This window comes from Ctenopharyngodon idella, chromosome 17, assembly GCF_019924925.1.
Source record: "Ctenopharyngodon idella isolate HZGC_01 chromosome 17, HZGC01, whole genome shotgun sequence".
NCBI classification, from domain to species: Eukaryota; Metazoa; Chordata; class Actinopteri; order Cypriniformes; family Xenocyprididae; genus Ctenopharyngodon; species Ctenopharyngodon idella.
Window position 1 is genome coordinate 4604973 of NC_067236.1, and position 22514 is coordinate 4627486.

General features: G+C 37.7%; 1 protein-coding gene and 12 non-coding genes across 14 annotated transcripts in view; 12 read left to right on the forward strand and 1 right to left on the reverse strand.

The window, feature by feature from the left end:
- snap25b (synaptosome associated protein 25b) overlaps window positions 1-22514 on the reverse strand; it is a 48358-nt gene that overhangs the window by 10734 nt on the left and 15110 nt on the right. For both annotated transcript variants that reach the window (XM_051868783.1, XM_051868785.1), the window contains exons 2-4: window positions 13344-13474; window positions 10285-10326; window positions 7514-7562 (exon numbers count right to left, since the gene is read on the reverse strand). In XM_051868783.1, the coding sequence (XP_051724743.1) occupies window positions 7514-7562; window positions 10285-10326; window positions 13344-13415 (163 nt within the window). In that variant the 5' untranslated portion in view covers window positions 13416-13474. The remainder of the gene's footprint in view (window positions 1-7513; window positions 7563-10284; window positions 10327-13343; window positions 13475-22514) is intronic.
- Window positions 3439-3515, forward strand: trnal-uaa (transfer RNA leucine (anticodon UAA)). Its single transcript has one exon. It is a non-coding gene; the product is annotated as a tRNA-Leu (tRNA).
- Window positions 3639-3721, forward strand: trnal-uaa (transfer RNA leucine (anticodon UAA)). The gene has a single exon. It is a non-coding gene; the product is annotated as a tRNA-Leu (tRNA).
- trnal-uaa (transfer RNA leucine (anticodon UAA)) lies at window positions 3845-3927 on the forward strand. Its single transcript has one exon. It is a non-coding gene; the product is annotated as a tRNA-Leu (tRNA).
- On the forward strand, window positions 4222-4304 carry trnal-uaa (transfer RNA leucine (anticodon UAA)). The gene has a single exon. It is a non-coding gene; the product is annotated as a tRNA-Leu (tRNA).
- trnal-uaa (transfer RNA leucine (anticodon UAA)) lies at window positions 4428-4510 on the forward strand. Its single transcript has one exon. It is a non-coding gene; the product is annotated as a tRNA-Leu (tRNA).
- On the forward strand, window positions 4634-4716 carry trnal-uaa (transfer RNA leucine (anticodon UAA)). The gene has a single exon. It is a non-coding gene; the product is annotated as a tRNA-Leu (tRNA).
- On the forward strand, window positions 5093-5175 carry trnal-uaa (transfer RNA leucine (anticodon UAA)). Its single transcript has one exon. It is a non-coding gene; the product is annotated as a tRNA-Leu (tRNA).
- trnal-uaa (transfer RNA leucine (anticodon UAA)) lies at window positions 5299-5381 on the forward strand. The gene has a single exon. It is a non-coding gene; the product is annotated as a tRNA-Leu (tRNA).
- Window positions 5505-5587, forward strand: trnal-uaa (transfer RNA leucine (anticodon UAA)). The gene has a single exon. It is a non-coding gene; the product is annotated as a tRNA-Leu (tRNA).
- On the forward strand, window positions 5711-5793 carry trnal-uaa (transfer RNA leucine (anticodon UAA)). Its single transcript has one exon. It is a non-coding gene; the product is annotated as a tRNA-Leu (tRNA).
- Window positions 5917-5999, forward strand: trnal-uaa (transfer RNA leucine (anticodon UAA)). The gene has a single exon. It is a non-coding gene; the product is annotated as a tRNA-Leu (tRNA).
- trnal-uaa (transfer RNA leucine (anticodon UAA)) lies at window positions 6123-6205 on the forward strand. Its single transcript has one exon. It is a non-coding gene; the product is annotated as a tRNA-Leu (tRNA).

Here is a 22514-nt window from a genome sequence, read left to right on the forward strand (position 1 = left end):
GGACAAAGGGGTGACAGCAATGAAATGAGACTTTGCATCCTGGCAGACAAACGATGATGACAAATGACATCTAAGTTGTCCAGAAACACATCTACTCAAAACGCGTGAGACATTTGAATGATGGCGGTGGGTGGTTAGGTTAGGTCGTGCAGAGAAGATGGTCTATGAAGCGTAGAGCTCATATGCAAATAACAAGTGTCTTTTTAACCCAAATGCATTTACCTGTTTAATTCATGCTCAATTTGACAATTTGCCTCAATTAAATTACAGCAGTAAAGAGATAGTTCACCCCAAAATGAAAATTCTGTCATAATTTACTCACCCTCGTGTTGTTCCAAACCCATATGACATATTTTCCTTCATAGAACACAAAAAGAGGTTTTTAAAATATCGCTTTATTCCACATAGTGAAAGCAAAAGGGGAATGACTTGGGCTGTCAAGCTCCAAAATCATAAAAAAGCATCGTAAAAGTATCATCACACTTCCATGGAAGAAAAAAAAGACATACAGGTTCAGAACAACATTTCTGGGTGAACTATCGGTTTTTAAAAAGCAATATGTTTATGGCTTTAGGGAATCCAGTGGTTGTTGGCATACAGGCTTGGCATGACAAGGCAGTAATTGCAGGGGTGTGAAGTGACAAATACATATGTTACAGTAGTTTTTATCAAAACTTTTACATTTTTAAGTAGTTTAAAATCTTGTCTATCATTTTAAGTGATGTATCTGTACTTTTACTCCACTATTTTGTCGTTTGTGGTCGTTACATGCTTGCTTTAATTTTATTTTTATACATTCACAAATAACCAGAGTCTCGACTGTGAACATGGGAAATCTCGCAAAATCTCTTGCGGTCAAACGTGACTTTAGAGTAAACAAACATGGCAGACGATGGGCATATTGGTGATAATGTTTGGACTGCTTTTTACAGAAAATTCACTGTTTGGATCAAGTCGCGTTATGCTTCTGTCAGTTTGCTTTCTGGTTGAGTATCATTTTGTTCCACGTGACAATCTACAGAGTGCTCAGGGTTCCCTTCAGTCAACAGGATTTGAGATCGGTGTGGCCCTGATGTTCTTCCGATCAGATTCAATGACTCTTAACACCCATCACACCAGGAAAATCTGATACAATAATCTGTAGAACCATCAAGATAATCTGGCTTTACCTTGGATTGTCGGAAGGGGAGATTTGGGCCCGAAAATTGGCCCGATTATCTTGTAGTGTGTGGGTGCCTTTACTAAATGATCTTTTTATAGGCTAGCCTATCTACAGGGCCTGATATTTGGTGAGAAGTTGCGTACAATGCATACAATGTATTGCGTACAATGTTGACAACTCTCGCAAGTGCCACATTCATAATGCGTGGAATTCCCACTCCCATTTATTTACTTCAGCATATAGAGAGACGGGTGATCTGCATCTCTCCATCACGCGCGTCCTGGAGTAGTCGGCAGACTCTTAATGAGTTTAGTATGAGAACATTTGTGTTGGGGACATTCTAAAATGCTTAATGTGGAAAAACAGCTTATCATGGCTTAATGTGTTGAAATTGGAGGGCCAAATTCAGTACCTTATTGATGACCCATGGTATTATATAGCATCTCTGTCAGCGCGTGATGCGAACAATGTTTTTTGTTTTATCCATTTCATACAATCATTCATTTAACAAGTGCACTTGCGCAAAAACATTTTTTAAGTTCAACATTTTTTGTTCCATTCAGTTGTGGACGCTGCAGATAGAGCAGTTTTTTCCCTGAGATCGCCGCAGCTCTGTGAGATGTGCGTTTGTGTAGGGGGTTTTTTTCTTTTGAAGATTTCCCCTGAAATACTTCCATATTTGATGCAATTTTTTCTTACAAATTATTTTATCAACATAACAGTTTGAGTAAATGTAGCTTTGTAAAAGGTAGTACAATGTGCATTTACATTTAAATTGTAACATATAAAATGGAATGGAATTACAATGTATTTCAAGTTTGTACAGCGCTTTATTATAAGGGGGTAGAATCCGCAACTCAGTACTCACTACTCACTACTCATGAGTACTTTTAAATAAGCTACTCTTAAGGCTGATTTATACTTCTGCGTCGAGTGTACGGCGTAGGCTGTGTGTAGCACACGTAGCTTACGATGTAGCCTGACGTGCACCTCTTCAAAAATGTAACAACGCGTTAATTCTACGCAGGACCGCAAGCGCTGTGATTGGTCTGCTAGAACCCCTCCCTCAAGTCAAAAAACTGGCGCGGAGCAATCGGAGATGAGCGAGCGTTTTCAACTTCCATATGAATGAAAAAACACTCTATTTCAGGGGACAAATTCAGTCAAACTGCAACAAAAGTCGTTACCTATTTGCCGCTTCTATTTGCAAGCTTCTCTGACAACGTACATGACAAGCTGCTTCTTCTTCGGCTTTTGCCTTGATCCTCAACATGACCGCGGACACTGCCTCCTAGTGGTCTGCATGCACGTCGACGCGGACAACAAACAGACGCATAGCCTACGGCGCAGAGGCTCCGGCGTAGGTCCGACGCAGAAGTATAAATCAGCCTTTACTCAAGTAGTTTTTTTGGACAATTAATTTTTTCTTCTATTCACACTACATTTTTTTCAGAAAGTAATGGTACTTTTACTTGAGTATACTTTTACTGAGTATATCTTTCCACCCCTGAGTAATTGACCCTGTCTGAGATAAACTGGAAAGAAAAAAAAAACAGTCAGGATGTTTATGAATAAGACATCATGAGCAAATGCTGGAAAGAGAGAAGATGATCAGAAACAGAACCGAAATACAGAACAAATAAGAGTGAAATATGAAGCATAAGTATTAGTTTTTGTGTGGTAAGGGGAAGTAGTCTGAAGAATGTAATGGTTGATCATTCATGAACTGAAATGAACAACTGACTGAAGGGATAAACATTCCTTTAGGGCTTTAGAAAACTGTAAAATCCCTGGGGGAGCAAAACAGATGTTGCAATTTTATGAAAATGAATAACAATAATAAGATTCTCTATTAAGTGTCTGTTCATCTGCCCTTAATTTTATTCCTCTTAGCTAGTTTAAACACAACTGACATGGTCTAGTGTGAGGTTACTACCTTATAGCGACAAAAAGAAAAACGGCTAATTGGGCTTTGCTGCTAATCCCATGAGCAGCAGCGTGACTGAACAAAGAGGGGGAAGGGGGTGAGAAAGAGACTGTGAGGGACTGGTCTCTTCATTGGCTGACAGTGATGTATTCACTTTTTTGCATGTAAGTGGAAGAACAGAAGAGATTGTGGCGCATCCACCTCTGCTTTAGTGCCTTTCCAAACAGCTAAAAAATTAACTGAGATGGCCGAGTGGTTAAGGCGTTGGACTTAAGATCCAATAAACTGATGTTCTCATGGGTTCAACTGCCACTCCTGGTAAAAGAATTATAATTTCTGTTTAATAATGACCAGGATGGCCGAGTGGTTAAGGCGTTGGACTTAAGATCCAATGGACAAATGTGGGTTCAAACCCCACTCCTGGTAACAAACATCTATTCTAGCATGAACTGGTTTGGAAATTATGCTTCGCTTTATAAAGGTGAAAGAAAACATAATTTTGAATGTATATCAAGGAGCAATTTCGACATCTACAACCTGTTGAAAGTGACCAGGATGGCCGAGTGGTTGAGGTGTTGAACTTAAGATCCAATGGACAAATGTCCACGTGGGTTCAAACCCCACTCCTGGTAACAAACATCTATTCTAGCAAGAACTGGTTCAGGAATTCTGCTTTGCATTATGAAGGCGAGAGAAAACATAAGTTTGAATGTATATCAAGGAGCAATTTCGATATCTACAAGCTGTTTAAAGAGACCAGGATGGCCGAGTGGTTAAGGCGTTGGACTTAAGATCCAATGGACAAATGTCCATGTGGGTTCAAACCCCACTCCTGGTAATAAACATCTATTCTGGCAAGATTTGGTTCAGGAATTCTGCTTTGCATTATGAAGGTGAGAGAAAACATAATTTTGAATGTATATCAAGGAGCAATTTCGACATCTACAATCTGTTTAAAGTGACCAGGATGGCCGAGTGGTTAAGGCGTTGGACTTAAGATCCAATGGACAAATGTCCACGTGGGTTCAAACCCTGGTTCAGGAATTCTGCTTTGCATTATGAAGGCGAGAGAAAACATACGTTTGAATGTATATCAAGGAGCAATTTCGACATCTACAAGCTGTTTAAAGAGACCAGGATGGCCGAGTGGTTAAGGCGTTGGACTTAAGATCCAATGGACAAATGTCCACGTGGGTTCAAACCCCACTCCTGGTAATAAACATCTATTCTAGCAAGAATTGGTTCAGGAATTCTGCTTTGCATTATGAAGGCGAGAGAAGACATAATTTTGAATGTATATCAAGGAGCAATTTCGACATCTACAACCTGCTTAAAATGACCAGGATGGCCGAGTGGTTAAGGCGTTGGAGTTAAGATCCAATGGACAAATGTCCACGTGGGTTCAAACCCCACTCCTGGTAATAAACATCTATTCTAGCAAGAATTGGTTCAGGAATTCTGCTTTGCATTATGAAGGCGAGAGAAAACATAATTTTGAATGTATATTAAGGAGCAATTTCAACATCTACAACCTGCTTCAAATGACCAGGATGGCCGAGTGGTTAAGGCGTTGGACTTAAGATCCAATGGACAAATGTCCACGTGGGTTCAAACCCCACTCCTGGTAACAAACATCTGTTCTAGCATGAACTGGTTTGGAAACTATGCTTTGCTTCATAAAGGTGAGAGAAAACATTATTTTCTGGGTTCAAACCCCACTCCTGGTAACAAACATCTATTCTAGCATGAACTGGTTTGGAAATTATGCTTCGCTTTATAAAGGTGAGAGAAAACATAATTTTGAATGTATATCAAGGAGCAATTTCGACTTAAGATCCAATGGACAAATGTCCACGTGGGTTCAAACCCCACTCCTGGTAATAAACATCTATTCTAGCAAGAATTGGTTCAGGAATTCTGCTTTGCATTATAAAGGTGAGAGAAAACATAATTTTGAATGTATATCAAGGAGCAATTTCAACATCTACAACCTGCTTAAAATGACCAGGATGGCCGAGTGGTTAAGGCGTTGGACTTAAGATCCAATGGACAAATGTCCACGTGGGTTCAAACCCCACTCCTGGTAACAAACATCTATTCTAGCATGAACTGGTTCTGGAATTCTGCTTTGCATTATAAAGGCGAGAGAAAACATAATTTTGAATGTATATCAAGGAGCAATTTCGACATCTACAACCTGTTTAAAGTGACCAGGATGGCTGAGTGGTTAAGGCGTTGGCCTTAAGATCCAATGGACAAATGTCCACGTGGGTTCAAACCCCACTCCTGGTAACAAACATCTATTCTAGCATGAGCTGGGTTGGAAACTATGCTTTGCTTTATAAAGGTGAGAGAAAACATAATTTTGAATGTATATCAAGGAGCAATTTCGACATCTACAACCTGTTTAAAATGACCAGGATGGCTGAGTTGTTAAGGCGTTGGACTTAAGATCCAATGGACAAATGTCCACGTGGGTTTAAACCCCACTCCTGGTAACAAACATTTATTCTAGCAAGAACTGGTTCAGGAATTCTGCTTTGCATAACAAAGGCGAGAGAAAACATAATTTTGAGTGAATATCAAGGAGCAATTTCGATATCTACAACCTGTTTAAAATGACCAGGATGGCCGAGTGGTTGAGGTGTTGGACTTAAAATCCAATGGACAAATGTCCACGTGGGTTCAAACCCCACTCCTGGTAATAAACATCTATTCTTGCAAGAATTGGTTCAGGAATTCTGCTTTGCATAACAAAGGCGAGAGAAAACATAATTTTGAGTGTATATCAAGGAGCAATTTCGATATCTACAACCTGTTTAAAGTGACCAGGATGGCCGAGTGGTTAAGGCGTTGGACTTAAGATCCAATGGACAAATGTCCACGTGGGTTCAAACCCTACTCTTGGTAACAAACATCTATTCTAGCATGAACTGGTTCGGAAATTATGCTTCGCTTTATAAAGGTGAGAGAAAACATAATTTTGAATGTATATCAAGGAGCAATTTCGACATCTACAACCTGTTGAAAGCGACCAGGATGGCTGAGTGGTTGAGGTGTTGAACTTAAGATCCAATGGACAAATGACCACGTGGGTTCAAACCCCACTCCTGGTAACAAACATTTATTCTAGCATGAACTGGTTCAGGAATTCTGCTTTGCATAATAAAGGTGAGAGAAAACATAATTTTGAGTGTATATCAAGGAGCAATTTCGATATCTACAACCTGTTTGCATAATAAAGGTGAGAGAAAACATAATTTTGAATGTATATCATCCATCAGATGCATGTCCTTGTGGTTTCAAATCCCACTCCTGGTAGCAAAGCAGATTTCATTATGATAAAGAAATTTAACTGTGCTTAGTTATACAAGTCTTGCTTGTTAAATGCAAGGATTCTTCAAAGAATAGCGAAAATCTCAACATGTTCTACATGTAAATAAAACAGATGGAGTAGCGTTCCTTTGGGATGGTTAACAACGTAGGCTGGTACCCAGAGGTTGTAGGCTGAAAATGTGATTAATGAGCCACTACCACTGTGCCCTTGAGTTAGACTGACTTCAGGTTGTTACAGCAGAAATGGGCATTTAGGGTTTTTTTTTTTAGTTTTTTTAAAGACAGTTTTGATTGCTCCCTTTATATGTCTAGTGAACAGCTAACTGGAAGCCTCCTGAGCTCTAGGAGACTATTGCATGCAGCAATCAGAGCACAGCTTTACGTATGGGACGTGCTGTTGTTCTGCTCTAAAACTGGAGGCAAGAAGGTGGCGGGATCATTTAAGGTAGGAAATGGATTGCCCTTTACGCAGTCTGAGGAACACAACATTTATAATTTAACACAATAAGAGCAAGGGCTGTATGTTGTTTTGACAGACTAATTAAAATTTCTCTTCCATGTGGAAAGGAGCTCTACACTTCTTATTATCCACATAAAACTGAATAAAGCCTCAAGCATTTTAAGGGCTTAATTTATCATAGAAACGTGACTGCTTCTATTAAACTGAGTCACATCATTGATAAATCAATTATTGTTTTATTTTTCATTAAAATGCCTATGCTGTTTGTGGAATTGAATTGCCTAATTATCCTAAAGTAGCAATGAGTGTTAACTGGAAAGTCTTTCACCCCAGGGATTGTACACAGATATATTTCATCTGGTGAAGAGGAGAGCTGTTTGTCATTACCAGCAACATCGATCGTTCAGTTTACCTCTTACATGACTCTCAAAGCTTCACTTTTGACAAGACAGACTGATGTTTATGATCATAAATTATGTTTAAAACGTCCTTATGCATCATTTCTTAAATCTGCAAAATAGCTCATCTGGAAAAGCATTATGAGTAACCGTTAAAATAAGCAAATAAAAATGACTTACTGCACAACCTTATTAAATGATTCCACAATGTGTTTTTCGCCGTAACTTACCTCCCTGTTCATCCAGCATAACCAAAGTTCTGATACCAGCATCTTTACTCTAATCCATCAAGAATGGCAAAGCAAGAAAAAAGAGGAAATAACAAACAAATGAGAGAAGCCTACAGGTGAAGATGACATTCACACATATTCACGTCAGATATAAGAAGAGAAAAGAACAGCAGGGAATAAAAGAGTATCTCGGCAGAGGACAGACTGTAGCACGCAGCATTATCACAACTATTGAAATCTTCATAAGCGTTTTTTTATAATTTGGCAGGTAATTAAAAGAAGGCTACGAGGTGGCAGACAGTATGGAGCTAAAATTATTCAGGATTGTAAACAGAGCACTGGATTGAACTCTAAAGGCACTAGAGGATGTGTGTGCAATATGGCAAGTTGTTCTCTGAGGCACACGCAGGCTATATTGACCTAAATAAAACAGCTGATTATCTTACTCCAAATCCCACAACACCTCATTATTTTAACTAGACGATCAAGCACTGCTGTGGTATGTTATAGCACCAAATACGTACAGGAATTTCCTTTTATGAAATGAAACAAAAATTGACTTAATTTAGTCAAACATCCCCAATTATCAGGTCTGTTGACTCATTTTATTCTAATAATAACAGGTATATGCATTTACTCAGCATTTAAATTGACATGTGGCATAATGGAAACGGGAAGCGCCTTATATGAAATCAGATGCAAGTACCAGATGGGAACATTATATTTGTTCAGCACTGCTGAACTTTGAAGTTCATTAGCAACCCAAGTATGCAATTTTCTTCCAACAATAGCTAAAATGATATGGGGGGATGATTTGTTTGCAACCTTGAATAACCAATTTCAAGATGTAATTTTCAGTAACCATCACCGGTAACACTTTATTTTAGGGCCTTTTAATTAGTTGCTTATTAGCATGCATATTACTAGAATATTGGCTGTTTATTAGTAATTATTTAGCACATATTAATGCCTTATTCTGCATGACCTTATTCTACATTCTTAATCCTACCCAATACCTAAACAGTCAGTAATTTTTTTTGTTTAAAAGAAATTAATACTTTTATTCAGCAAGAATGCATTAAATTGATTGAAAAATACAATAAAGTCTTTGTAAACAAATTGTTGCAAAAAAATCTATTTCAAATAATATTTGTTATTTCAATTCAACAAAAGAATGGAAAAAAATAAATATATAAAATATTGAGCAGCACAACTGTTTTCAACATTGATAATAATAATAAATGTTTCTTTCACCTAATCAGTATATTAGAATGATTTCTGAAGGATCATGTGACACTGAAGACTGGAGTAATGATGCTGAAAATTCAACTTTGCCATCATAGGAATAATAATTATTTTTTAAATATATTAAAATACAGAACAGTTATTTTAAATTTATTTTAAAGTATTTTTAAAGTTATTATAATATTTCACAATATTACTGTTTTGACTGTATTTCTGATCAAATAAATGCAGCCTTGGTGAGCATAAGAGACTTCTTTCAAAATCATTACAAAATCTTACTGATTTTGAACATCAGTTACATCAGTTGAACAAATATATATATATATTCTGAGATAATTTGACATTATGAAATCCCCAGAAAACCTTGTGAAAAACAGCTGAAAAGCCGTACAACCTAATAATTATTATAATAATATTATTATTTATTATAATAATTAAACATAATTATTATGTGTGCGAGCTCCTCTTCTTGTTGAACTTTAAAATAAAAAAAGAAACCATATGATTTAAATATTTTCTATCACACTGAAACTAATATTTTAGGTCTAGGTCAGTTTTCTGGCCTTTATAATGCCAAACCAACAACATGTCCTCCAACCAATACGCCCATATAGGTTGTTTGTCACTTCCCTGAAATACGACCCATAAGAGCTTTTACTAAAGTTGCGCCACTATCGACAACAGGACACTTTCATTTTAATGCATTGTACCCTTTTATCTGCGTCATATTTCAGGTTTTGCGTAGCTCAATTTGTAATGCATTGCAATGTAAAACAATATGCGATCATGTGATCGTGGGTTTGATCCCAGGGAACGCACGTGCTCATAAAGTGTATATGCACTATAAATCACTGAGGGTAGGTTTAGGGTTGGGGTAGGTGTAGTCGTTAACAAAAAGATGAGTTTTGCTAAATGGAAATAGAACAAATGGCGGGCAAGGGACCATGTAAAAAGTCCACACATTGCATTTAAATGAACACGCATTTTGATTGGTAACGACGGTCATACGTTATTTCATGACGACAGACGTAGCACGACACTGTCATTATTTTTACGGCAGCTAGAGGCCGCATGACTTTAAAACGTAAATATAGGTCGTAATAAGGTGCTTGAAAAACGACCTATAGGGTTGTTTTTTGGAGAAGGGCAGTCTCCAAACCAACCACAATCTTTTCTGAACAGTATCTCATCTCCACATGTGGGGTCAAGAGTTTTTGATCCCTATTAGACACCAGAAAGTCTCTTTTCTCTCCGGTGTCTCACCACTGCCCTATCAGTAACACATAGATGGAGTTTCTCTGAAATCATTATTGATTTTTATCACAGAGCGGAAATTTGGTGCTTTTTTACTGTCTCGATTTCTGACCTTCAGAGGGCATGAAAACAAGCAGTGAAACAACCTCTTTGTAAAAACGGCCTTCACATACACCTTTCATATACAGCCAAACTGAGTTTGAATATGTCCTAGTGATCACTGTGTATAATTTCCAGTTTTCCACTATTACTCAGTTAAGTTAATATCTTACCTCTTCAACCAGCTGCAGCATGCGGCGAGTACTCTCCAAAGACTGTAGAAAGAAAAATATACTTATTATTATTATTCACAATAACCACAACAGCTAATGTGATCCTGCTTGTTTTTCATATTATTATTTGAATGCTATGTGTTCAGCACTACAGTTGGTACAAGGCCATAATGTTCATAATATCAGTTCTGACAGCATGTTACTAATGGCTGCCAAGTTCAGACTGAGCTGAATGTACAGCCATTTCTCTTCCCCCTCCCTTCCTTCCTGTTCCTTCAAAGAAAGCTCAAGATAGTATTATCCACTCATGAATATTTAAAGCTCTCCCATTCCAGTCTAGTGTATATATCTGAGCTGAAGAAATATGACTGTGCAGCGCCACAGGACGCTCAATAGCAGGCTGGAATTAAAGATCATTATTGTGATCCTGATTTTCTTTTTAGAGAGCTATCATCAAGCACTATAGCATATATCATATGGAACCATACACCACCTAGTCACTGTGAGGCCTTGAAGGTGAAGTGTGTAATTTTTTTCAATGTTAATACTGTTTCCTATGCTATTTTTTACAAATAGAAGTCCTTCTAACTCATCATCAAGTCCTCCAGAAAAATAGTCGACTAGTTGGCAAGTCTATGTTTATCTCACGACATATGCTCTTACATTTTGGCTTCAAATGAACCCAGTCCCAGAACATTTCAGAAGTCATGCTTATTGTGTATGCGAAATCACATTCACGTAATTTCAAATGTATTAGCTGTATTAGCTGAGTGTTTTGGACACATGTCTGGAAACAATTATATTTTGTAATTTCTTTTAGTGCCTCTAGTGGTGCATACATTGCATACTTCAGCTTCAAGCAGCAGTGTTGGGGAAGCTACTCTGAAACTGTAGTTTGACAAGCTACAAGCTACTCATAAGTCAAAGTAATCAAGATACAGTCAAGCTACCCTTCTACAAAAAAGTAGTTAGACACTACAAGATACAAGATTGTATATTATAAATAACTGAATAATTGTTAATGCAGAATGTTTTAAGTTAAAGATTTGGGGTTTAAAACAATGTAATGCAATACAACTGTGATTTCAAAGAGTAGAATATATTGTTTTATCTTGTAAACTAAAGACACACAATACTCAAATATCTATCTCAAACTGGCTATCAAAGTCAAAGAGCAAAATTGCAACAAATGTAACATCATTGCAAAAACAAAATACATGCACGCTCTGAGACATGCCACAACATACTAAGCTATATACCTATTTAAATAAATCATAGCCTTTGTCGTGTGATAAGCACACTAAGCCATATCGCAAATTCATTTTTTGTTCAATTGACAGATGCTTTGCCAAAGCAATGGCGCAAAACACAACGTTAGTGATATTTTAGGTTCATTACAAAATTTTGGCGGGACAGTTTAGTCTATGTAATTAATGGGAAACACTGATTCATTAATGTAATTAAAACACATTAATACACATTGGATATAGAGTGCAATAAAGCAGGATAATTATTCTATTACTTACCTGTATGTGCGTCCTAAAATTAGTGCTTGAAGCCTTCGATGCAGATAGCGTTTTATCTTTGGTTTGCATAGATTACATACAGAAGTGTAACCTTTACCAGTCGATTCAAGTGAAATATCAACCCACCCGTCCTTTACGTAATCATCAGGCGATTTCTTGTCAGTGAACCGTAAAGCCACAAGAGGCGTCAAATAACAGTAAGTTAGCTACTGGAAAAGCTACACTTTTTTAAAAGCAACTGAGCTACTGTCAAACTACTGAAAAATGTGGTTAAGTTAGTAGTGTCACTACTTGTAGTTAGCTACTTCTTAGGTCACCGTGATTTTGCCAAGTAAGACATGTTCCTGAATCAACATATTTTGTTGATCCTGGAACAACATTCCTGTCCGAATATTTAGTCCTAACCCTACTCTTAAACCTAACCCTACATATAATGTATCCCTAAAATCAGAGGGAAATGATAGGTGAATAAGAATGGTGCAGAAGCCATTAACCCTTGTTGTAAGCCTAAACTTAACATAAACTGTAAACTTGTCCCTCAAATCTGATTGGTCGATTGGAATGTTGCTCCAGGATCAACAAAGATGTTGATCCAAGAACATGATGGACTTGGTGAAATTACGTTTACCCTACTCCTCAACACTGTCAAGCAGTGGTAAAACAAAAATTATATTACTTTTGAATTGATTGAGATAAAAAAAGTACTTTTCTTATAAAGATAGTTCACCCAAAAATGAATTTACTCACTGTCAAGTTTGTTCCAAACCCATATCATTTTCTTTCTTCTGTGAACACAGAAAAAGATATTTTGAAGACAAAAAAAGTTTATACAATGAAAGTTAACGGGGTCCAGTGTTGTTTTGTGCTTCATTTACTTTCATTTTATGGACAATATAGTGTTGAAAATATCTTCATTTGTTGCATACAGGTTTGGAATGACATGAGGATGTGGGTAAATGATTACAGAATTTTAATTTCTGGGTGAACTGTCTTTTTTGTGTCAGTATAACATAGTAAAATAATCAAGGCCCTATGTGCATTGGCCATATTAATAATAATCCCATGTGCACTAAAATTTTGATGACATGGTCAATCACCTGTGTTAACCCTCCCACATGGAGTTGTGTGTCAAAGTTCTGATTGTTCAGCAGGAGACCAGTGTGATTACAGGTCTATCAAAGCTAGTGCAGAACCCCCACTGGGAAGGTGCTGTGAGGGAGGCCGTTTCTGTCTGAAACGAGTGTGTGTGGAGAACCTCTCACTGATCACCACTGCTTCTGCCTGGTAACCAAGCAGCCTCCCCTGCTCCATGACAAATGGATGAGCAGTCTTAATATAGAGCTGCTTCTTTTTGCACAAAACGGATTTATTAATTCAGAGATGCTCTTTAGAGTGGTTCTGTCTTCTACTGCACATCTAGAAGTCATGGTGTGTTCATTCTCCTTCACGCTGGGACGGGTCTATTTATATACTGTCGTATTTAGGGTTTATTTTTAGACTTGTGCCGCCCATGGAGGTTGAAGGTGTACTTACCTCATCGGCCAGCTGATCAGCTTTGGCCTGCATGTCCGTCAGCTCATTGCGCATGTCCGAATCATCTGCCATGGCTGTTGGAGGGATGAGGTACTCGCCTCTATACGGGAAGTGTAGCTCTTACTTGAAGGCTGGAAAAGAGATAAAAAACGCTTTGTGTTAGGCTGTCAACAAAGACACACCGAAACGAGTACTCCAGATAGATCTGGTAAAGCAGTGCACATTCAAAGTTCAATAACATACTGTTGAATGAACAATCAAAATTTATAAGTGACTCACAAAGAGCTGTGAATCACATGAATGTGCATCACATTTTATTCCATTTCTCTTTGAAGACAATGATCGGGCAAGTATTGTGTGGCAGTCAATATATTCAGACTCATTCTCAGAAATTGACTCATCAGTTGAAGGACTCAGGTTTCTCAAAGCTCACAAAAGAGAGACAGAGAGAGAAAGGTAGAGATATCCTGGAAGATGTGTACTGAGAATTACATTATGAATCATTGCTACTACAGAAAATACTGTAGTCCAGTCGACATAAAATCAAAGAAAAAAGATGCCTCTGAAACAGCTTTTCTTTTGGCTGATGTGAAATTATGATGGATAAAATTAAGCACCCTACATAGTCAAAAATACATCTGACAACAGATATAAAATGGGTCATTAGTACCTTTTAATGTTGACTTGAAAGACAAATGCTCTATCTAGACTGACCACTGGGTCATTTTAAAGAGTGTTCGTTGAAATTATACATATGCCACAGCCGTCTGTGTTAAGGGTCTTGAATGCTTTCATAAATGCCACAGTGTGTCTCATGTACCCTGAGATAATTTATTCTTTTCACTGAAACTCAAGCAAGCACAAACATATAAAGATGCTTTTATAATCTAGTTTAAATGCAGAAAAGCATTGGATACAAGTGTGTAATGTTGGCTACAGCATCATCTTGGCATCCTGGCACTGGCATGTTTCCCTTATATTCCTCATCTCCTGGCACAGAAGATCCTGCCTACTGTTGATCATCATAGGGACCAATCATTTTGTCAAGATTTACCACTCAAGTAATATAGAATGTGGCTCTTTAAAGTCACCATGTAATCAAAATGGACAATTCTTATGTTTTTATGGAATATTGCAGTATTATAAACGATTTCTCCGTGCACATCATTATTTTTTAAAATGTGCTCTCGTAATATTTAATCAAAATAACTTCCCCTCCCTCTTTCTGCGACATTCACTTCTCTGATGATGTGTTCACTGGCGCGAGGGCAGGGCAACCTGTCACTCACATGAGATTGACCAATAGCAAACCACAACTATCCAACTATCCAATCAATTCACAATGGACAAAATCAAGTCCCACCCTAAACGTTCTTTCTTGTTCAAGAAGCCGTTTTAATCAGATATTCATCCCAATAACGAAGAAAAACCGCAACTATCGCAACTTCGGTTTCATGCTGACTTTAAACAGGCAATAGATTACATTTTATTTATACATTCTACACGCATATCTATCCAAAACCACTTAAATGCTTTAAAATTAGTCATTTCATGACCTTAATTGCATTGTTAGCATCATGCCAATCGAGCTATGGTAACAACAGTCAACACTTTTTTTGTCTGCTTGGTTGGTGCCAAGAATTCATGAACACCAGTTCATGCAATGTTACTTTAATGAAGTGTTAGTTGGCATCAAGTCATGTAAATATATCACCAGAAATCTGCTGGAACTGCTGCCGGTGCTCTCTGTCATTAGGCATTCATCCTGTGCCAACTGGAAAAGGCAGCAGACCTCTGATACTCCATCTTCTCCCTGGCTGCTCTATATATCTCTCTCTCTCCGCTCCAGTGGTGAGAGGTCCAGAGAAACATGAGTAATTAACTTACTCTCTTCTGTATTATAAGACAATTAGATTAACTAAAGAATCACATTTATACAGAGTGTCAAGCCGAAAGCCTGCTGATCTTTAGCATGAGGCTGACACTTGTGGCTTCTTGCTTTTTATTATTCTGTTCTAATGTCTCTCTTTTGTTTTACAAATGAACTAGCTGAACTATTAACAGCCTTGTAAACTCTCAGTAGAATATTAGTTGAGTATTAGTAGACTGTTGGGGGTTCTTTGCAGATCTCATTGAGAAAAATCGTCATAAGCCTAATGTTCTGTTCTCAACGATAGATTCGATTATTAAAGGCTGATTTATTACTTCTGCGTCGAGTGTACACCGTAGCTACGGCGTAGGCTGTGTGTACCACGCGTAGCCTACGACGTACCTTGACGTGCACCTCTTGAAAAATGTAACAACGCGTCAATTCTACAAGGACTGCAAGCGCTGTGATTGGTCTGCTAGAACCCCTCCCTCAGGTCAAAAAACTGGCGCGGAGCAATCGGAGAAGAACGAGCGTTTTCAACTTCCATATGAATGAAAAAACACTCTATTTCAGGGGACACATGCAGTCAAACTGCAACAAAAGACGTTACCTATTTGCCGCTTCTCTGCCGTTTCTATTTGTAAGCTTCTCTGACAACATACATGACAAGCTGCTTCTTCTTCAGCTTTTGCCTTGATCCTCAACATGACTGCGGACACTGCCTACTAGTGGTCTGCAACTATATTTTTCTTGCGACCGACCATGGTAATTTTACTGTACTTTTACTCTTAGATTTGACAGCAGCGTTCAATACGATTGACCATCAGATATCTCGTCTTGAAACATGTGTGGGTATTTGTGGAAATGCCCTAAGATGGATAAAGTCTTACTTTCAAAATAGGAGTTTTTCGGTATGCATGGGAGAGTTTGCATCAGCCTCGGCACCTCTAACATGTGGTATCCCGCAAGGTTCGATCCTGGCACCCTTTTTATTTTCTCTTTATATGCTGCCATTAGAAGTGATTTTGGGTAAATATGGTGTGTCATTTCATTCTTACACTGATGATACTCAATTGTATTTGTCCTTTAACCCAAATTCTTCCAGTGCCCTGGGGCACTTGTTAGCTTGTGTAGATGAGGTGAAGTCATGGATGGCTGCAAACTTTTTGTGTCTCAATGATTTGAAAACAGAGGTGATTATATTTGGTCCCTCTGAAATGAGTGATACGGCAGGAATTAACCTAGGTACATTGAGCCCTTTCAGGAAACATCAAGTAAAAAATCTAGGCGTGATCTTTGACAGTGCTTTAAAATTTAACTCTCAAATAAGTGAAGTTGTCAAAGCTAGTTTTTTTTAAACTTAGAATCATTGCTAAGATTAAGACTTTCTTAGCACGTACAGACTTGGAGAAGATCATTCATGTTTTTATTTTTTCCCGACTAGATTATTGCAACTCGCTTAATTATGGTTCCCAAACGAAACTTTTGGACCAATTACAGATGGTCCAAAATGCTGCTGCAAGGCTATTGACAGGTACTCAGAAATATGACCATATTACCCCTGTCTTGAGATCATTGCATTGGTTACCTGTACCTTATAGAATTAATTTTAAGATTTAAGACTGCACAGCCCCTCCATACATTGCTGATCTAATTCATGTTCAGGAGTCATTACGTTCTAATGCACAAAATCTCCTACATGTTCCGCGATCTAAACTAAAGTCCAGAGTTGACTCCAAGGTTATGGAACAGTTTACCAGCGTATTTGAGACAATTATCATCTCTAAATGATTTTAAGAAACAGTTAAAAACATATTTTTTTACATAGGCTTTTGATCAGGTATGAGTATTGAGGTATTGTCGCCGTAGCTATCAAGAATGTTGGGTGTGAGGTTTTTGTCGTGGTTTTTAATTTTTGTCATTTTATTTTATTGTACAGGACTATGGTCAACTATGTTGTTTTATTATGTGCTCTATAAATAAAGTTGGAGTTGGAGTAGAATAAGTTGACATGTAGTTGCAAAGTAAGGGCATTTTCACACCTATGGATTGTTTGTTTTGTTCCGAAACAGGGACTAAATATGTTACAATGTTGCATTTTCTTCTTGGTTCAGTTCGCTTTCACAAGGCAACATTTCAAAGCGTACCAAAATGTGTTAATGTAAGTCACAGGCAAGTACAATTGTCCTCTTATTGGTCAGAGTTTCCTTAGCATCATCCATCAAAATGACTGACAAGTTAGCTCCATGAGCTTATTGTGGCTTTATTTGTAACTGTCAACACACACACAAACACTATACAAATGTAGCCGTCATTCCTGCTGTTAAATTATATACTACATTCATATTAACACTGCAGCAAATTCAAATGTGCTCTCTCTGGATCTCCCAGCGCTGTCTAGTAGGCGAACTGTGTCGATATGAATGTTATAATGCAGAGTCAGAATCAAGGCTTCATCAGGACAGCATTCTTGCACGGAGAAGTGCAATTACACAACATTTTAAGATGAAGAGGCGCTCTTTGGTTTTCAACTACGGTAACTAATGTGCTCACTCACAGAATCAGACACCACTGCTTTTTATATAACACATTTCCTGTTATGAATTATGATACTGTTTGGTTTGTTGGTCCTTTGGGTCGGATTGCTTTCACATCTCAAGCAAACCGCTCCAGAGTTCTTTTGAAAGTGTACCACCTCTTGAAGGAGGTCTCGGTACACTTGTTTGGTCCACTTTTGGTGTGCACCCGGGTGCGATTGCTGCATTCACACCTGCCCAAATGAACCACACCAAGGGGACAACGGACTCTAGTGCGATGCAACCGAACTAAATGAGGCAGGTATGAAAGCACCCTTATAGTCAGTAGAATGTCTGTTGAGGAGCATCAAAATAAATTGTTACTCTAATGAGAGTTAGCTGACATGTAGTTGCAACGTTGTATTTGAATTGATTCCTATTCTGATTCGGAATTGATGGATGTGATTCTTAGAGTGAAGGCTAATGTTCTTGATGAGAGAAATAAGGGCTTATAAAGACCAGTGCACTATAAAGTATAATTTATACTATTATGATTGTTAGTATCAAGATATTAAAAAAGGGAATTTTCGGGCAGGTTGAAAATGATTGCAGCAGGTTTTATATTAATATATGCTATGATAATTATTCTCCCATAAACTGATTATATCCCCATGACATCTTAAAATAGTCTTGATAATAAATAACGCAATATAATCTCTCGAAAAAATATTGCAGTGTCATATACAGTCTCTTTATAAACATTTATATATAAATGAATGGAGAGCCCCATTTCATCCAGCATCTATTCACATAGAGGAACTTCATCCTTCATTAGGGCAGATTTATATTTATTAATTTATTTCATCAGTATCTTGAATAAATTTTAAAAATTCTCTTCACCCGTTGTCTTAACTGAACATACAGGAGTTTGATGACACACTAATGTGATACTGAAAGCTGATTGGCTTGAATGGTAACCTCTGACATGACTGATTACGCAAATGTAGTTTGCTTCATTTGAATATCCATTCTGATTGGACAGTTAATCATATGCACAGTTTTTAAGCTGTCAACCTTTAGCTTTCTAACATTCGTGCAACAATTAAAACCAAAGTCCCTGTAAGGCAAGTGATTTCACATGGCGGCCATCTTTGAAATGCCTCTCAGGCAGCTATTTCAGACATGCAAGCATAGCTCCTATCTCTTTGAATGGGGAAACATCAAGTTCTCAAAAGCTGTTCACCAAGCGTACGATTAAATTTTATATTTGAAATCACCAATGAAATCTCACAACAACTGTCTCATAAATTTTGTTTCTAAATTCTCAAATAAAAAAAAACCCCTGCATTTTTCAGGCTTGACCAGTCAATGCGCATGTGCAGTCATAAGCGCACATCTCAGAACACTGACTGTTTCTATTTCAACCGGAGCTTCTGTAGTGACACAGTGAATTTACCAATTGGTGATTGACTCTTTTCGATTGACTCTTTTCTGAGCTTCAGGCTCAGCTGTCTCCTCTGATGGAGCACTAGTGGAATTGAATAAACTTTTCGTTAAGCTGCTGTTCTTTTAAAATGCGTATTTTATATTAGTGCTGTATGCGATTTCCCTTGTGAACTACTTGATGTTATTGAACGAATCTGTAGAGTGACTCATACATAACACTCAGACGCTCACTTGTGCCTTATGTTGTAATGATCACAGAATTAATCAGCAAACAAATCTGAACAAATGTATTCAGTGAACAGAATCAAACTATTCAAAGTTACTGGGATGAATCAAAATCATCCCCATGAGTAGGCTTTTTCTGGGATGTGCAGTAGTTTGGTAATCGAGGATGTGCCAGACCTTTCAGTAGAGTCGATTCCCTCGTGGAGAAAACATACAAATCCATTAAAGTTGAAATAGGTCAGTCTATATGGAGCACATATGGTATTAAGATTCCCACTCCCTGTGCCATCCTCAATAGCTATTTTTCATTCCAGTTCTTTCTATAGAAGCTGTTATAAAAGAATCATTTGTGAGTAAACCTCAAACTGCCATGTCTCACACTTTCACTATCGCACTGGAAATGTAATGCCTCAAAAGTAATCATCAAGACTCCTCAAGTGCCAATTACGTTCAGAAGAGCCACATCTTAAGAGGGGAAAAAGAAATTTCTAAGCAAATCTTAACTTAAAAAGACCTTATAACAGTACATAAAGATGTACTGACAGACATTCATGATGAAAATGATGGCTCAGAAATGAATCTAAAAGCACCCCAGAAGCCTTCAGCAAAGTTTGTCATTGTGATTTCATAATGTGTGAGGATGCTAAGGTCAAGCCCATGCTGTGCTATGCAGACTGATTTCTACGTGGCAGAGGCTGAAATCTACCGTTGGGTATGAGCAGTGGGTTCAGTACTATTTTTGCTTCATGACTCGCCAGATATTTAATGTTTCATGGCCATAAAACAGCATCGAGTGCAGCGCATGAAAAATTAATAATGCTTTTATTTTGTTCTTTTGTGAGTGTAGTAAATGGTGTCTGAAAATAATTGTTGGGATGTAGTTTATGGATCCATCACCATCTAACACAAAATAATGAAATATTTTTCAGAAGTTGGGGAAAAATAATTACACACTCCCTAGAGAGTGTGCCATGGTGTGTGCTGTTCTTTCTATCAAACGCCTCAGCTTAGTAAAACCAAATTTTAAAAAAGTTGATGAAGCAATGAAATTTTATAGTCTTCTGTGACCTATATCAGACGATTTGTTGTCCATCCCTGTACTCCCTGGAGAGAACAACAGTACTTGCTGGTTATTTAAAGCACTCTTGTTGAACTTGACATTTACGACTAGTAACAGTTAAATTTGAAGGTCACAGATGACCTTGTCCAAACACATCATTGACATGGGCTGTTTTCAGAACCTCTTACTGTTTCTGGATTATACTGCACACAATATGCACATTTTCTGTATGCACAGAATACCTTGATCACATACTACATCTCTTTCTTGACTTATTATGTGCTCAGAATTATGATTGTACTGACAAAACTGGGTGAATAATTCAACATGACCATTTTTATTTCCCAGAATTTGACGTCACTTTCTGAATTAACCCTTTGACGCTTACGATCACACCGGTGTAATCAGTCTAGGCTGGTCACTGGAGCATACGATCATGATTAAAACATTCAGTGCATCACGTGATGAACTGCTAAATTCAAATGTGCTTTTCGCGCTGTGGCTGGCGCTGAGCCAGAGACGGACACGCTCAGCGCTTTTCATATATCACAAATATGCAGTGTTTTCAACCACATAATGTTTATTTCGGGTGTCAGACATTTAAGTAAGCAATAAGGTACGAGAGGCTGTGCTGCATCGTGAATAAGTCACGGCTGAAGGGCGTTGTTAGGCATGATGCGAAACAGTTACCACACAAATATTAAAGCCAAAAATATGTATCAATGCAGATTTCATGAAGTAAATTGTCACTAAAAGCCTTCCTTCCACTGGAAAAAATAGTCCCTGACCATGAACAGTAACAGAAGTTACATTATTACGCCATTAGATGGCGGCAAAGTTATGAGTGTGTCAGTCAGTAGCAAAGACTTTTACATTGAAAAGACTGAGTTGTTGTGAACACGGAACAAGACGCAGCTGACAAATGCTTTGACTAGCGCTGTCAGTCACGGGAAAACCCCTTAACTGTTAAAAGGACAAGATAATACATTGGACATTTAAACAGATTTTTTATTATGAACATAGGACTGACCTGAAGGAAAATTCTAAATCTGAAGGCAGGTAATAAACTCGCTCACTCAACCTCTTTCTCACAATACTCTTCTACATAATACAGTAAGCTTCAATAAACAATATCAAGTGAGAACATACAGTTTACGTTGCTAAGAGTGGTTGATAAGGGTGTTGTGTAGTGATACACAGAACTGTTGGGTGAAGCAGTCATAGCCGTGTTTTATTGTGAATAAAACACAGCTATTGACCAATCAGAATCAAGGACAGGAACTAACCATTTTATAAATACACATAGGTACTAACAAAACAATACATTTAGAGTTTTACACTCTGATGTCTATGGAAGCGGCAATAATAATAATTTCCATTATAATTAGACGACACGTTTTATTCATATCAGATACACATTGTGTAAGTATCTGTAAAGTTGGCTCTATTCTTTGCTCTATTCTATTCTACAGATCCGATTCTCTGAACTGCGGCGCAAACTACCATGGCAGCACCCATCGCGCACATAGCTCAACTAACGCAGATCTATACAGGTGGAGCTGGGGAAGGTGTGCTGCAACTGCTACTGCAACTGCTACAGCAAATGCTAACCAAGTATTTGAAGGTTGGCTACAGACACAGCAGGAACCAATCAGCTGTGCCCTATAGAGAATGATGTGATTGCAAGCAGGTGAGTTAAGGACCTATCAGCCTGTGCCATCTAGAGTTTCATGACAGAATTTGTATATCTTTTTGAACATTCTATTCATGGAAGAATTCGGAAAAATTGTATCAGGGTTTCTGAAAAAATATTACGCAGCACAGCTGTTTTCAACAGATAATAATAAAAAATGTTTCTTAAGCACCAAAATCAGCAAATTAGAATGATTTCTGAAGCTTTACCACCATAGGAATAAATTATTTTTTAAAATATATTAAAATAGAAAACAATTTATTTTTTAATTGTAATAATATTTTACAATAGCTTTTACTGTATTTCTGAGTAAATGAATGCAGCATTGATGAGCGTAACAGACTTTTATAAAAAACATTAC